The following is a 17042-nucleotide window of genomic DNA, read 5'->3' on the forward strand; positions in this document are numbered from 1 at the left end:
ACAATATTTAAGTTAAATCTGGGGGGGACACATGGCATCGCATATTTACGACGAATCATTACAAGTTCAATGTAGATTTCAAAGTGTTTTTTTTTTGCTTGTTTTTAAGAAACTAATGAGAACATCGTTTTCTAATAGCGCTACCCCCTCGATGAAGGCTCTACCATGTTAGTTGACGTCGACTTTCGTTAGCGCCCTCGTCTTGGGGTCGCGACGCACAACTCGAGCCTCGGTAGGCTAACACTGAAGAGCCCTATCGACGGGTACTATGGCTCAAGTACTCGCCCCTATTATAACTCACAAATATAAATTAGAAACGGTTAATAGATGTGGCTACCATCAACCACTAGAGGGTGTTCTTGTATTCATGAATACTAAATCATCTTGAGTTCACAGAAAAGAAAAAAATAATATTGAACTGACTAGTGAATCAAGGACATTGCACACACACACACACACAACTTAAAACCTTACTCTATTTCACTGTGTAATTTACTGGTGTTGAGTATGAGTTTTTTGTCTGAGATTGTGATGTTTAGTGCAACACTGCACCTGAACTTGTTTGACCAATTTACTGTGTACATTGACAAGATCATAAACTGTTCTCAATACACAATTCCTTGTACGTGTTTCAAATATTGCAATAATTGATCCAGCATAAAATTAATATTTTATGTATGATTGATAGTGGATAACAAAAATCAGTATGTACAATGTAAAAAAAGAACTTCGGGTGAACACTACATTAACCAGAAGAAAAAAAAAAAAAAAAAACATTGAATTGAAACTAGACTTTCCCAACCCTGGGACGAGACTGCCACATATGTGATGTTAAAGGATTAAAAGTATCAAAACATATATGATATTTAAAACACTTGTACCCTTTAATGTCAATAAAACAGATAGCAATGTTTATGTTTGCATATAATTGTGGACCCTGTGTCTATGTAGTCTTCCGCTAAAGGCGCGGCAGTACCTACTTCTGGCGGGAACCTTGAACAAGAAACAAAAAAAAAACAGCCTGTACTTAACATATCGTTTACAAAAGTGTCTGGTGCAAGAATGCAATATTACTAATTGTTTTAGTTTGAATCAACATTTTCTTGTATTTCTTGTGGAATCTTCCAGAAGGTGCACGTCCCCTCCCAGAATACAGTACGGGAAAGCAGCGGTTACCCAGCGTGCCCTTGGGCTCCAATGCAGTCCTGTCTCTTTCTAACCGCAGATAAAGATGGCGCTTATGGAGGGTCCCCTAAATGTGCTCGGCCAGAGAACCACTGGCGAGTCTGTCCGCTCTCAGAATGGTAAGAAAACATATTTCAACCGTATCATCTTGTTGTTAGCCCAAATCCTTGAGCAGCCTGTGTCTTTTATGAAAGTAGATTATGACTACAGTAGTTTGATCTGAGTCATTATGCTGGCTAAGCATCAGACATGCCGGCTATCTGCTACACGTGATTAACATACAAAATAGTCGGACTGAAGTGTTTGATCCTATTTGATTTTTTTTTTAATAAGTCGAAATAATATTCAGGTTTCTTCAGATGCGGTTTACCTCATGTTTTGACAACCGTTGTTTGTCGTTGATTCCCGCAGCCTAACCCCGATTCCCTTTTGTGTGCAATGAGATTTTTCAGTAGCGTACATGCTGTATCAGTCATGGTTTAGGGGTAAGCAGGCCTGCCTGAAATTATAAATGTATATTTTATTGCATCATATTTCACGGTGATCGTTGCCACTCGTGGTGTTGTTTCAGGTTATAATGAACAGTATTGAGAATAATGCCGGTAATACCATACACTATATTAATATACTGATAACAGTGCTGCGCCGCCCTATATGTAAAGTGATATCATGAAATATTAACATGCAGCTTACGAATGGATGAATGAATTCAATCGTTCTTTGTTTTTTTGTTTTTTATTTTTATTTTTATTTATTTTTTATTATTATTTCTTGACTTGTAGAATTAGCAGGTATATTGCTGTTGTGCCGGAATGGATCTTGTAATGTAATTCCATTTATGTGTACAAAAGACAGATTTTTCTCGCTATGTCCTCAATTCGGGTTACATTTTTTTGAAAATATACTTTTTAAATACGTGAATTCCAGTTAGAATTTATTTTTTCTCAATCATCACGACAAAGGTTGGCGACATAAGATTACCATTGAGCGGTCCACTTTCTCTAATGTGGTGCCTAGTAGTTTCAGGTGTGGTTGCCATGAAAGCAAGTTATTGTTAAGTTGGCCTAGTGACAGTTACACTCAAGTTTGACATAAATACTTATTTTATGATGGTTTATTAATTGTATCGGCTTGTCTGAATATTACCAGATAACCAGTTAATTAATGTGACATTGTTACTGCTGTATTATACCATTCCTTCAGTTCACAAAGATAAGTGGCAATGCTAATAGAAGAGACACATCTTCTCATTGACTGAAGGAGAGCTTGGCAACATAACCCAGCTTTCCTGTATGAAATGACAGAACACCTAAAGGCTTTCTGTAGAATATCATTCATTCCATTGTATTGTTTTGTTGATATGACATTGATGAACCCAGTTGGTTTTGGACTGCATATCTTAATAACTAAGTCTTATTGTGACCAATTGGGATGGTTTTAAAAAACATCTTTTGTCCAGGTTCATTTCATTTGAACTACAGATAGGGAAAACATGCTTGCGTGGAAGCACTTTTCTTTTCTGCAAAAAAAAATGTGTAATTCACAGACTGTTAAAACATCTTATTTATTTATAGTTATGGCAGCATCCTCCATTGCCAACATTGTGAAGAGTTCCCTTGGTCCAGTTGGTCTGGATAAAATGTTGGTGGATGATATTGGTGTAAGTATTTTGTTCTGTTAAAACACTTAATTCACAGATCAATTCAAATGATTCGTTTTGATTTCACAGTACCATTTCAAAATATTTGCAGGGTCTGTATTGTTTAAGGTTGGGGCTATGATTTAACAACCAATCCAGAGAACAACATAACAAATTTTATAAAAAGTAAAGACTGTCCACAGCAGTTCAGCAAATTGCCAGTGGCTTATACTTTTCTTGGACACAGTCTTCCAGCAAGGCATTTCATAGCCTGGTGCAAGCTTTGTAACTGTTTTTCTACAAGCCTTATAATACAGCTTGCATCAGTACATCCACAGTCATACTTGTAATCTGCTTTGCTCTGATTATTTGGGTGTATTTTATTTTTTCAAAAAAAGAAGCAACTGGTGGTACATGTTCATTTTTATCACTGTCAGATTTAGTTTGGAGTTTTGTAGGGTCCCATCTCAATAAATGATCATGCAAATTAGTAGTGTTACCGGAGCATCTCAGACACTTGTCGCATAGGCTGCCCTTGACTTTCTTGCCGTCTTATATTTTAGAAAATAATTGCCAGACATCTAAAGGCATCTCTGTCGATATTTGTTAACTTGCTCCATCGCTCGTCCCGCGCAGATACGATCCCATCAGTAAAAACTGATGGGGTGAGGAGGGTGTGAGCTCATTCACATGCAGATTCAGTGAGTCAGACCTGAGGCGAGTGGGGGAAACAGCGCTGAAATCCAGTAAATGATTGCCGAAAAAAGCTCCTTTGCTTAAAACCTCTACACAGAAGTGATGTACCGGCTTGCCTATCGATAGTGTTCAAACAATATAATGGATCGGTGCATCGCCTCAGTATTGTGTACACGCTACTTTTCAAACCTTACCAGTAGTTCTTGTTTGCTGCAAATGCAAACTAAAGCAAATTTAAATCTGTGAACCATATCTAGACCTATGTGCTCACATCTAAGTTCCCCAATTGTTTGTTTTTAGGATGTAACCATTACTAATGATGGGGCAACTATTTTGAAGCTCCTGGAGGTTGAGCACCCTGCTGCCAAGGTGCTGTGTGAGTTAGCTGATCTACAGGATAAGGAAGTGGGAGATGGAACCACTTCAGTGGTGAGTACACTCAAATATATGTTTTTATTTGGAATTCCCACCCTTAATTTAAAGAACTGAATTATAGCATCCCATTTTATCACCATTCAGTCAGTCCATCAAAAATGAGTGGCTGTGCTAATGGGGGAAAGTAACTTGTCATTGTCTGATAGAGAGGCAGTGACCCAGCTTTCCTATATGAAATGACCATAACATCTTAATGTTTTCTCTTGACCATACATTTTTTTAATCTATTCTTTGTACAGGTGATCATCGCTGCCGAGTTGTTAAAGAGTGCTGATGAACTAGTAAAACAAAAAATTCATCCCACTTCTGTAATTAGTGGATATCGTCTTGCATGCAAGTAAGTTTTAAAGTTTTTTTTTTTTTAATTATAACTGAAGTTTGTGGTCTTGAATTCTTTGCTTCAGAATATATTTAAAATGCAGCATATTCGTTTAGACTAAGTTTTATATCTTGAGGTTTGAGAGATTCTAGTGCATAAATAATACCGCATCTCTTTGCATTTTAAAGTACATATTTTAATGTACTTAGGTTTGGACAGGGGTCATGAAACTAGTGAAGATGATAACTTTTGAAATCCTGGGGTTTGAAAACATTTCAAATCCTTTTAGAAACAAGCTTGACTAGTCCATCAGTTTACAGGTAATTTGGGTAGAAAACAACAACAAAAAAAAAAGTGGATTCCATGTATGTTTAGAGTACTATGTAATCTTTTGCGTCTACAGAGAAGCGGTTCGATACATCAATGAAAACCTGACCATTAACACGGATGAACTGGGAAGAGAGTGCCTCATCAATGCAGCTAAAACCTCCATGTCTTCCAAAATCATTGGCTGGTATCCTTTTTGTATCAGTTTTGTAGTAGAAAAAGAGAAATACATTGTCCCGTTTTTAGTACCATTCATTTAGGTCAAAAGAATGAGTGGCTATGCTAATGGGAGAGAGAAACTTTGTCATAGTCTGAAGGAGAGGCTGGCAGTATTACCCAGCTTTCCAATATGAAATGACAGCACATTGAATATTTAAGTTCTGTTGACTGAAATGTAACATACTAAACTTGTTTTTGTTAATAAAAAAGACAAGATAATGGGTTAAATTAATGTTTGTGCTTATCTTGAATAGCAGGAAGACTACTTGGTGGAGAAGTAGTTTTTAGAGGGCTTTATGGCTATTGGCTAGCTTTAACATATTGCTGTATTTCACTGTTTCGTCTGAAGTACAACCAATCCTTTGTTGCTTCTCTTGCTTATGCAGTTATGTATTGATTTAAACCTTTACATACGTTGCCCAGCGAGGCTGACTTCTTTGCCAACATGGTGGTCGATGCAGCACTTGCGGTTAAATTCACAGATGGAAAGGGACTGGCTCGCTACCCAATCAACTCTGTCAATGTGTTGAAAGCTCATGGACGCAGCCAGAAAGAGAGCTTCCTTGTAAATGGATATGCACTTAATTGCACCGTCGGCTCACAAGGTGCGTTCATAATTTTAGTATTTTCTTTTTATTTAAAATTAAACTTTTTTTTTTTTAAGTACTCCCTTTTTTTTGCTGCTGCAGTTTTATAATAGTGTATGCAGTTATACGCATGGGATAGAAAAAGTGTGCAGCATTGTGAGGTTGCTGTGGAATAAGTCTTCATGGTGGATATGCAGTTGTCTCAATCAAAGGAATTTAGATGTAACCCTTTTAATACTCTGATTTCACAGACCATGTTAAACATTCATCTCAGACTACCTAATGTAAATTTAGATAAAGGCTAGTGCTAATCTGGGTCTGTGAAACCAGCAATATAAGAAGTAACTAAGAAAACTCTTGGCTTTATACTGATGTGTTTTCAGCCCATAAGTAAATCACTGACAGTATTAGTGTGTGTGTATATGTATATGTGTGTGTGTGTGTGTGTGTGTGTGTGTGTGTATATATATATATATATATATATATATATATATAATTTTTTTTTTTTTTTTTTAAACGTTTTTAGGAATGGTCAAACGTGTAGTCAACGCAAAGATTGCCTGCTTGGATTTCAGCCTGCAGAAGACAAAAATGAAGCTAGGTGTCCAGGTAGTTATCAGTGACCCGGAAAAACTGGACCAGATCAGACAAAGGTATGCTACTGATGAGCAATGTCCAGTTTAATTACTGGGAGTTAAGATGTGTGACAAAGTATGAACAGCATTCATTGTAGTCCATTTAACAAATGAAGATGTGTTTAATTTAAGATTAGTTGTGCTGGATTTGGGTTGCTTATCCTGATTTTTTTTTTTTTTTTTTTTACACCATGCATTTTTGTGTATTTGCCTATTTCAATATTCCATTATTAAGTAAGCTCATTTTTTCATTTCATTAAGCTGCTTTCATTGAGTTCCCATTTTTTTGCTGCCTTGCTGATGCCAGTAGCGTGTGCAGTTATACGCATGGGATACAGCATGCTCAGCCTGAAGTCTCCAAACTAAAAATAAACTTTAAATGTTTTTATATGTACTTTGGGCTGGACAGTATTTATAGTGTCATTCTGCATTTACACTGTAGTGTTATCTGAAGTAAATGGTTGTCTTAGACTTCTTAAATGGCAGCTTTTATGTAAATGGTATTAACATTTGCTTCCACCAATTTTAGGGAGTCTGATATTACAAAGGAGAGGATCCAAAAGATTCTGGCCACTGGCGCCAATGTTATCTTGACCACTGGTGGCATAGATGACATGTGCCTGAAATACTTTGTCGATGCAGGGGCCATGGCTGTGCGAAGAGTTGTGAAGAGGGACCTGAAGCGCATTGCTAAAGCAACTGGAGGTAAGACAGGATATCTTTTTTTTTGTTGTTGCTCCTGTCCTTCCATGTGTAGACTGTACTTGTGTATTTAAATCTTTACAGTATATTTCTGAATTGGTTTAGCCTCCTTTTATTTGCTTGCAATTGTGGGAGTCTGCTGTTGGGATAGGGTTTGCATAGTGTTAGTAATTGTTTCAGCTTGAATGGCCTTTTCTTGATCTCCAGCCACTATATGCTCTACGCTGTGTAACCTCGAGGCAGAGGAGAGTTTTGAAGCAACATTGCTGGGACAAGCCGAGGAGGTTGTTCAAGAAAAAATATGTGATGATGAACTGATTCTTGTCAAGAAGTAAGCCTTTCTATTGTAATGTGTTACTTTTAAAATAAAGTAGACTTCATTTGAACACCATTTAATTTAAGCCGAAAAAAGAAAATTCATAAAATTACTAATCGGTGCAAAAAATTATATTTCCATTTTTGTCACTGGATGTGTTAATTTTAAGCACTTACAATTGTGGGATATAGACACTACTCTCTGGCTAAGAGAACACCCCTAGGGAAGCAAGCAGAGTGTTCTTAGAAGATGAAGTTGACCACCAAACACAAAACTAATCAATAAGTAAATATTTATTACTTGTCATGATGCACGTGCATCAACGTACGAAATGAACAGAAGAGAAAAGCAGTAAGCAAGTTTATGTTAAACTAATAATAAAGTAAGACAAACTAATGTTAATAAACTGTCAAACTAAATTTAACACAGCACCTCTGTAAAAATAATAATTATGCAGCAGCGCTACATTAAGTATGAATACCTGTACAGGAGCAATATTCAAGACATGCACAAAATTATTTAACAGAATGGCAAAGCAACTCGCCAGAACGGAAAACCCCAAACTGCTCTGATAAGACGGCAGTTCTGGAAAGACTGAACTAGTCATTGAGCCTCAAGACACTTGTGCTTTGACAATCCCCATTTGAAAAAAATTGAGTAAACCATTTGGATTTAAGTTTGATTAAGTTTTTGATTTAGTAGGGGTGCAAGAATGCATTAGTTTATTGATCACACTATGTAACACAATTTTTGTTCCTGGGCAGTAAGTGTTATTTCCTAATTGCTTATGCCTCAAAAGTATAGAAAATGGCTATTATTCCCCACAAATTTTGCTTTTGTGACCAGGACAGTGATATTTCAAAATATCACTATTTCCAATGGGAAAATGGGCAAATGTGTCTTTTTGTTCACAGTCAGAAAAAAACAACATATGAATCCAAATTAACATGTATTTATACTAAAGTAATACAAAGATGACTACAAAAGATTTAGAAGTGAGTAGTTTTTCGAGATTTACAATTATACTGTATTTACAGTTTTTTCACTGTTAAGACTGATTTGTTTCATCAGGTGTTGAAAATTCTAGACAATATTAGTTTAGAATTGGTGTTGCTACAAAGCTTTCTTTCAGCTTGAATATAAATGTTTTTTTGCTTTTAACCCTTTCAGCACCAAGGCCCGTACATCTGCCTCAATTATCCTGCGTGGCGCCAATGACTTCATGTGTGATGAAATGGAGCGCTCTCTGCATGATGCGCTCTGTGTCGTTAAGAGAGTGCTGGAGTCCAAGTCTGTGGTTCCAGGGGGTGGTGCAGTGGAAGCTGCCCTCTCAATCTACCTAGAGAACTATGCGACTAGCATGGTAAAAAAAAAAAAAAATGAAATTAACAAAATATTAAAACTTACAGACCTTGCATATTTAATGTGGCAAGAGGTTTAACTGTTCTGTTAAGTAGAGACGATCCATAAAGTAATCCATGTAAAATATTGCAATTGCCTTTTTGTAGTTTCTGTCAACTGGTAAATTGCTTAATTTTTCTAACTGATAAACTTGAAGTTCTGTACTAAATATCCCTAAAACCAATTCCTGCTTCAGTTCAACAAAACAGTAGCTTTTAAATGGCAGAACATAAAAGGCCAATTTAGAACCCCTGATTTTAATTACTGGATAAGAAAAACAAGATGGGTACCAAATATGTATTTATTTGTATTATGAATAAAGAACATAGCTATGTATTTTTTGTACTTTTGTGTGCCTATTCGATGGTAGTAAAGTCTGTTTGTGGTTTGTTCCAGGGTTCTCGTGAGCAGCTGGCAATAGCTGAGTTTGCCAGGTCTCTGTTGGTTATTCCCAAGATATTGGCAGTTAATGCTGCTCAGGATTCCACAGATCTAGTTGCTAAGTTGCGTGCTTTCCACAATGAAGCCCAAGTCAACCCAGAACATAAAAATCTGAAATGGTGAGTCACAAAAAATAAGAAAATAAGCTTATTAGCTGCAGTCAGTCATTTGACATTCTTACTCATTCTGGGCATTAAATTACTTGAATTAATTTACTAATTATTATTTAAGATTCAAAACAGTATATTCATTTACCAGATAACTGCTTTTAATACAGCTGTAAAATAGTGTCATACATCTCCATTAAATAAATCATGAATAATGTTAGTACAGAAACTGAGCTCATTATAACCCCCTACTTTTTTTGTTTATAAAAACAGGATTGGTCTGGACTTGGTCAATGGAAAACCTAGAGACAACAAGAAAGCTGGTGTCTATGAACCAACTATGGTCAAAACCAAAAGTCTCAAGTTTGCAACAGAGGCTGCCATTACTATTCTGAGGATTGATGACCTCATTAAACTCTTCCCAGAACAAAAGGAAGATGGGAAGTCTTACCATGAAGCAGTTCAGAGTGGTTCGCTTGAAGGTTGATGTGCACCAACATTAGGCTAGTCAACTGTTAGAACTATAATTTATACAAAGGTGTTTGTAGTTGATTTTATATTTCTCTTGCACTTCTTTTACTTGCTCAAGTAATTTTACATGCCTGAAAAGGTTAAAATATTAGACATTCAAATAAAAACACAAAACATGAACTTGTTTAATCTATTTCCATGCAAATAGGTTTCGCATCTCTCTCTAATCTGCAGTTTCATTGGTCCTGATTTTCTGGAGTTCCAATTCAGAAAGGATGGTGGTGTGGGAACTTGCAGTTTAAGCACCAAATTCTTAGTGATTTGGTAATAAATGTTAATCTGCACAACACAGGGAATAATTACTTAACAATCAGACAGTAGACAATACATGTTGAGGCCTTGTAATTTATTCTAAATTGCCAGCAAAATCTTGTCTAATTGCGTCTGCTTTTCTGTCCTGGAAATAAACCCTGTTTACATAAACTTTGATAGACATTTATATCTTGAACTGTACATGCATATGTTGGTGTGAAAATGGAAGACTAGGTACTTTGTAATTTATTGGCACAACACTTTTATTAATGTCAACATTTACAATACACACAATGTGATATGCATTTCACAAGCATAGTACACTTCTGGATTAATTTTTTTGTAAGCATTTTAATTCAGTTATTCCCTACATTGGAGCAATTTTAGGAATGGCAAAGGTCTGCTTACATCATCTTTAAGTACCTTAATTTTTTCCTTCAACTCAAGACCATCCATTTCATAACCTTTCCACACAGAGTGCAATTCCCATGCCACCACCTATACAAAGGCTAGCTACCCCTCGCTTTCCCCCTGTTCGTTCTAGTGCATGCAGAAGTGTAACCAGGATCCGACAGCCAGACATTCCTAGAGGATGACCAAGGGCGATTGCTCCACCATGGATATTAACCTATAGGAGGACGGGGATTAAAAGATTAACTGGTACTAAAAATGTAAATACCAGAGAGGGGTACATACCCATCCTTTTATTAAAAGTAAACGGGAAACAGTTACAGAAACAAAGATGTGGTGGTTTTTGGAATTAATCTGTCAAGTAAGTGATCATACAATTTTTTTTAGACCCTGTAGGGGTTTTTGAACAGGAAAATTAAATTTTATTAATTAAGCCTAGTAAGTTTTCCTGAAATCTTACATCTATCAAGTACATTGTTGGCCAGTTTACCATGAATAAGCAAAGGAAATAAATGCAAGCAGTTCTCAGACTCAGTATTAATAATAAATAAAACTGATTTATAAATAACAAATTTAAATCAACAGGTTTGCCCTTGGTAACAGTTATTTTACTGCCAGTATTTTACAAACTACTGATCAATCTCTTGCCAGACTAAGACAACAGGAGGTTTATTAGTACAGCACAGGTTAATGAAAAACAATGAGTGTACCTTTTCTGGTTTTAGGCCAAGTTCTTTCATGACTGCAATAGACTGTGCTGCAAAGGCTTCATTAATTTCAAACAGATCAACTTGATCCAGCAGCCACCCAGCTTTTTCTACCTAATGAAGAACACAATGTTATGTTAATCAGGGATAAAATACTTTAATTTAAAAAAAAGAAAAAAAGCTTAACAAATAAATACGATTGTAAATAACTAATACCACATAATTACATCCCATTTAAACTGAGACTCACAGCTTTCGTTATTGCTGGAATAGGTCCAGTCCCCATGATGGTAGGATCTAAACCTGCTTGAGCCCAGGAAACTATCTGTGCCATTGGTTTGAGACCCCTTCTGTTCGCTTCAGATTTCTTCATTAGAACAGTGGCTGCAGCCCCATCATTTATTCCTGCACAAGAATCATTAGTCACTGAAGCATACAGTACCACGGCACTGCATTAAGAGAGATCACTTTATACCACAATACATTTGTTCTCATTTTTGGTCAGCCTTACCATGTCATTGGTATACTCCAGAGTGGCTGTTCCCTGAGGGCTGACCTAGTATAATGTGTTTATATTAAAACTCACTATATATATATATATATTACCTCTAAGAGCCAGGTGCCTAGAGCTGCTCATATTTATATATTAATCTTACATATCACACTGAGCTCTTTATAATTTGCCTTTTTTTTTTTTTTTTAAACTCATTTAAATTCTAGTGAGGCAGACAAGGTATTTTTGTCGTTACTACAAAATACGAACATCTAATTTTTGTATCTCAATACATGTCATAAAATATTCGTTCAACTATTCAGACATTTATCTCAGCACTATGATATAGGAACATACAAACAGTGGTCGCCATAGATAATAACATAATAACAATACAAAATTGTCTTTTCACGAACCTGAGGCATTAGCAGGAGTCACACTTCCAGTTCCATCTTTCAGGAAGCAGGGCTTCAATTTAGACATTGTATCAAGGTTACTTCCATGGCGAGGGAACTCATCAACCCTAACTTCAACCGGGCCTAGAAAGTAACAATTGCATCCATGTGTGAAAAAATAGTAATTAGAACTAACAAACCAACTATCAAGGAACCATTTACTAACTATTTACAGACAACGGAGTTAAAATGAGAATGGACATTGATATATCTTAATGCTGAAAACCCTTAAACTCAAAATGCAGAATTTGTTTTTGTTCTAATAACGTGTCACACAATGAGCAAAGCAATCAGTCTACAAATGCCTAGCAAAGTTCAAAGGTCAAGCAAATCGATATTGGTCTTAAAATAGAAACATTACTGAGGTAAGAGATCTTGAAGAGAGAATTGTTCTGCTCCAAGATAATTATCATTTTGAGCTTTTGTTTTTAAATTACTGTCCTCTCTATATCTGACTTACAAAGCAAAAACCCTGAACGTTAAAAACAGTTATGATGAAGGGCCCTCACACAGTAAAATTCACTGTCAACATGGTATAACCTGGAATTAACCCTCAAGTACTAAGGGAGCACTGTATAATGTGCAATGTAACAAAGATACCTTCAATCTAATGTATGTTTTATAGTAACCCACAGGTACAACATCATTACCTTTTCTTGAAGGCACTTTGATTGGCACAATTTCCTTGTCAAAATACCCAGCTTTTTGGGCTGCCTCCGCTTTGTTTTGTGACAAAACAGCAAACTGGTCCTGTGCTTCACGACTGACGCTCCATTGCTTGGCAACATTCTCAGCTACAGTACAGATGTAGAAATTAGCACAGAAAACAGTGAGACCTGCTTGGCCTTTACTCAATGCACAGTATGCCTCAGGAGTGAAGTAAAGATGAATACAAATAAAAAAAGGCCTTTAATAAATTGTAGTCTGGTTCCAAAGCATCATATATTGAGAGAAAATAAAAAGCATTGACAGTTAGGTGACCCAAATCAAAGGCACTTATCATAAGACAAGGTCAATTACGTAGCAGGAAATGACCAGGGATCCAGAACCACAACTAAAATCAATTGCTTCAATTGTACAACATAGTTCTAGGCATATAACTTATCAGCCAATCACAGAACAACAATAAACAAAAAACAAAACTTTTTCATAAAACAGACATACAATGTGGAATAACCAAGTATCATAGGAACACGAAAAACATTTAATAAAATGTATTAGTAGAGCCTTCAATAGCTCAGCACTATGGAAAACATTCACTGTATAGGGATTAACAAATACACATTTTCAAATTTGGTGGATCAGTTTAAATATGGAATAGCTCAGCAAATCAATTTGACATCAACATATTTAGGTGAGGCTACTACATAGGGTAAGAAATCTTACTGAGAGTAGTCCCTGCACAGTCACGTGTTTTGCTATAGAGTTCTTCTTACCTGTTATACCCATATGGTAGTTGTGGAATGCATCAGTCAAGCCATCCGAAATAATAGTGTCCTGAAGGGAAGCATCTCCCATTTTAGTTCCAGCTCGCATGTGTACTGCATGAGGTGTCTGCAAGATTGAAGATATTTTATAGGTACAATCTCTTGGAGTTTTATCGTTTTTTTCAATTAATTTTTTTATACCAAAGCTTCATGAAAAGCATGACCGATACTGAGGTATGTACAACAACTACGAGCTGTTTCAAGTGTAACACCCCAGATACATTTATAAGTGTATTCTCTGTAAAAGACACTGTGTTAAGCACAAAAATCACTTGCAGGGGGACAATCAAAACAGGGCATACAAAATACATTTCAAAAGGTAAACCTTGTTTACATGTATGTTTAATTGATTGAAACTCCACAAATCCAGACACAAGCCAGCTCTCCTTACCCTGCTCATGCTTTCCATTCCTCCCGCAACAACAACACTAGACTCTCCTGTCAGGATTGACTGGGCTCCAAGGCAAACGGCTTTCAAGCCAGAGCCACAGACCATCTGACAGCTCCATGCAGGCACTGGGTACGGGATGCCAGCTGAGACGCTAGCCTGGCGTGCAGGATTCTGTCCATGACCTTGAACGTAGTGAAGAGAAAACAAGTCTCAGAACAGAATCAGGTGATAAAACACCAACAAAATGTTTTTGAAAAATTACTACTGATAATGGTTTGCACAACCGAAGAATTTCTGCACAAACTGTCAGAAACCGTCTCAGGGAAGCTCATCTGCGTGCTCATCATCCTCACCAGGGTCTTGACCTGACTGCAGTTCGGCGTCGTAACCTACTTCAGTGGGCAAATGCTCACCTTCGATGGCCACTGGCACACTGGAGAAGTGTGCTCTTCACAGATGAATCCCGGTTTCAACTGTACCGGGCAGATGGCAGACAGCGTGTATGGCATCATGTGGGCGAGCGGTTTGCTGATGTCAACGTTCTGAACAGAGTGCCCCATGGTGGCGGTGGGGTTATGGTATGGGCAGGCATAAGGTACGGACAATGAACACAATTGCATTTTATCAAAGGCAATCTGAATGCACAGAGATACCATGATGAGATCTTGAGGCCCACTGTCGTGCCATTCATCCGTCGCCATCACCTGATGTTTCAGCATAATAATGCACGGCCCCATGTCACAAGGATCTGTACACAATTCCTGGAAGCTGAAAATGTCCTGGTTCTTCCATGGCCTGCATACTCACCAGACATGTCACCCATTGAGCATGTTTGGGATTCTCTGGATTGACGTGTACGACAGCGTGTTCCAGTTCCCGCCAATATCCAGCAACTTCGCACAGCCATTGAAGAGGAGTGGGACAACATTCCACAGGCCACAATCAACAGCCTGATCAACTCTATGCGAAGGAGATGTGTCGCGCTGCATGAGGCAAATGGTGGTCACACCAGATACTGACTGTTTTTTTGATCCATGCCCCTACCTTTAAAGTATCTGTGACCAACAGATGCATATCTGTATTCCCAGTGATGTGAAATCCATAGATTAGGGCCTAATGAATTTATTTCAATTGACTGATTTCCTTATATGAACTGTAACTCAGTAAAATCTTTGAAATTGTTGCATGTTGCGTTTATATTTTTGTTCAGTGTACAATGACGCTATGACAAAGCATATGACCTGTACCATTGATATGGCCAGAAGTTAAAGCAGTGCAATGGTTATTTTATGATGCTTTAACTTCAAAGGTCACATGACCTCAATATGGCAGCCATATTAGATCAGAGGTAAATACCATGGTGACCAGCCCATTAAGCATGCAGGACTTATACAACCCTGAAAATATAATATAAAGTTACTACTTCATAGTTTCTCATACATGAGGCTTTAACTCATCCACTAAAGAGGTTTATTGTGTGACACCCACGATCGGTTATGACCTAGGGAATCACTTAATACACGTGTGTACAGAGTATAAAGTCAATATCTCAAGGTGTTAGGTCTTTATCATTTGAAAACCAAAAAGTCACATGACCAATCTTAGATCATAGGTCAAAGTGAAGGGGAGGTGCTAACGCACACAAGCTCCCCTTACAGCGATGCTTAAAAATTACAATGACAATTACAAACAGCAGACAGAAGTACTCCAATGTTAATTTGCTGAACATTTAGAAGTTGGAATTAAGGGCTCATTGGCTGTGTGGGGTTGTCAGATGTATAAATATTCAACTAAAAGCCATGATGTCAGTGTAAAAACAACTGTACCCCCCCCCCCCCCCCCCCCACTACTTAAGTAAGAGTCTGAAATGATTTCCTGAAATGAAAAGTTTAGCCCATTATTTCAGTATGCAGTGCCAGAGGGTTACCTGCAGTTAAAACGTGTCCAATAATCACTTCAGATACCTCTTCTGGTTTTAAACTGGCCCTCTTTAATACTTCTTGGATTGCAGCAGATCCCAGGTCATGTAGGGGCACGCTGGACAAAGCACCGTTAAATGAACCTGTTTATTGAATCAAAAACACATAAAATACTGAATTAAACCCATGTCATATTATGTCCGAGCATGCATTAAAATGCTAGTTTCTTAACTGCAAAAACAGACACTAGACCAGCTACAGTGTAATTGGGCGTAGACCATTATTTATTCAACAGAGATTAGGTTTTCTTTTTGCACTTTGAATCGGAAATTAAATCAGTCTGTGAGACCAGTTTTATGAAAGCGAACCTAGTTTCATGTAAATGAAACGCATTATTACAGCCAAGCAGGATAGTCGGTGTGTCGTGGTTCTATAGCCTCTAACCAATCAGAGCTTCAAGAAACTGGGCTGAAGTTACATAGCCAATAAGGAGCCTGGGTGGAAACCTTGCGACTGACACAATATACAGTACTTAGTTAATTAAATTGCAGGTAGCAACTGTCAAAAAGTGGCTTAACGTTTTTAAATATAATTATACAAAACATAATTACAATGTCCGTGTAAAATCTAATATAAAAATAGTGTTTTTAATTTAATTTCCAATAACGAAATACGTAGCTTAAATTATTATTAGTAGTACTACTATTACTACAAGTCAGTACATACATTTAACCGTTTCAATTTCTTTAGAATATCTTAACAAGTTGGCATACATGCATCGTTTAAAAGTGGAAGTTTGAAATGATAAATACAACGAGTAAGACATTCTCTACGTTTTATGGCAAAATGCCCATAATAATATACAGTAGTATATACATTTTATACTAGTATTTAATAGCGAATGTCGTATTAAAGTTTTAAAATGGTTACATACCTATTGGTGTCCTAGCAGCAGATACGATAACAACAGCTTCTTCACTCATATTTCCAGTTCTCTTTTTAAATTCGTACTACCTTAGTTCTAGCCTGTCGTGATTCCTTGAATGAGTGCTATAGAAATTACAATACAGATATGTCCTGTATCTCCGCCTTCACCTGCTTCAATATAGAAACATCACTAGCTAGGGGAGGATAGCCGCTGGAGTATTAATGGTAACATTACAGAAACAGCATACCCTGGAGTTGTGGAAGATGTACTACAATGTCAATTCCTTCTGGCAATGGGCTCTTGCACATGCAGTGTTATATCAGTGTGTAACCGGTTTCACTTACTGTATTCTTATGCTGGGACTTTTACTTCCTGTCTACATCTAGTTAATGCGGACCTTTATTTGCCGGAACTCTGCCGTTTTTTGGACACTTCTCCCGGTCAGCTCCCGTGATAGAT

At 37.1% G+C, this 17042-nt stretch overlaps 2 protein-coding genes and 2 non-coding genes across 4 annotated transcripts; 3 read left to right on the top strand and 1 right to left on the bottom strand.

The window, feature by feature from the left end:
- Positions 1 to 1193: 1193 nt before the first annotated feature.
- LOC121316998 (T-complex protein 1 subunit alpha-like) lies at positions 1194 to 9660 on the top strand. The gene is made up of 12 exons (XM_041252490.1): positions 1194 to 1304; positions 2760 to 2845; positions 3821 to 3949; positions 4195 to 4292; positions 4678 to 4788; positions 5244 to 5425; positions 5934 to 6060; positions 6572 to 6747; positions 6952 to 7075; positions 8231 to 8423; positions 8858 to 9021; positions 9283 to 9660. Exons 1-12 carry the CDS (start codon positions 1232 to 1234, stop codon positions 9494 to 9496), a joined length of 1677 nt encoding a protein of 558 aa, XP_041108424.1. The 5' UTR covers positions 1194 to 1231; the 3' UTR covers positions 9497 to 9660.
- LOC121317777 lies at positions 4017 to 4150 on the top strand. The gene has a single exon (XR_005950539.1). It is a non-coding gene; the product is annotated as a small nucleolar RNA SNORA29 (small nucleolar RNA).
- Positions 4834 to 4973, top strand: LOC121317776. The gene has a single exon (XR_005950538.1). It is a non-coding gene; the product is annotated as a small nucleolar RNA SNORA29 (small nucleolar RNA).
- Positions 9661 to 10037: 377 nt separating the features above from the next.
- acat2 (acetyl-CoA acetyltransferase 2) lies at positions 10038 to 16767 on the bottom strand. The gene is made up of 9 exons (XM_041252491.1): positions 16590 to 16767; positions 15664 to 15798; positions 13737 to 13918; positions 13295 to 13412; positions 12509 to 12652; positions 11820 to 11942; positions 11161 to 11315; positions 10914 to 11024; positions 10038 to 10420 (listed from the first exon to the last, which is right to left on the bottom strand). Exons 1-9 carry the CDS (start codon positions 16636 to 16638, stop codon positions 10250 to 10252), a joined length of 1188 nt encoding a protein of 395 aa, XP_041108425.1. The 5' UTR covers positions 16639 to 16767; the 3' UTR covers positions 10038 to 10249.
- Positions 16768 to 17042: the final 275 nt, after the last annotated feature.

The sequence above is a fragment of the Polyodon spathula genome, chromosome 6 (assembly GCF_017654505.1).
Source record: "Polyodon spathula isolate WHYD16114869_AA chromosome 6, ASM1765450v1, whole genome shotgun sequence".
NCBI classification, from domain to species: Eukaryota; Metazoa; Chordata; class Actinopteri; order Acipenseriformes; family Polyodontidae; genus Polyodon; species Polyodon spathula.

Bases quoted from the DNA above. Each gene is read 5' to 3' on its own strand.
- LOC121316998 (XM_041252490.1), top strand. From the start codon at position 1,232: ATGGCGCTTATGGAGGGTCCCCTAAATGTGCTCGGCCAGAGAACCACT. The intron at 4,789-5,243 runs GTATCCTTTTTG...TACGTTGCCCAG, and splicing joins TCTTCCAAAATCATTGGCTG to CGAGGCTGACTTCTTTGCCA. The intron at 8,424-8,857 runs GTAAAAAAAAAA...GGTTTGTTCCAG, and splicing joins AGAACTATGCGACTAGCATG to GGTTCTCGTGAGCAGCTGGC.
- acat2 (XM_041252491.1), bottom strand. From the start codon at position 16,638: ATGAGTGAAGAAGCTGTTGTTATCGTATCTGCTGCTAGGACACCAATA. The intron at 15,799-16,589 runs GTATGTAACCAT...TTCAATAAACAG, and splicing joins TGCTGCTAGGACACCAATAG to GTTCATTTAACGGTGCTTTG. The intron at 13,413-13,736 runs GTAAGGAGAGCT...TCAATCTTGCAG, and splicing joins GAATGGAAAGCATGAGCAGG to ACACCTCATGCAGTACACAT.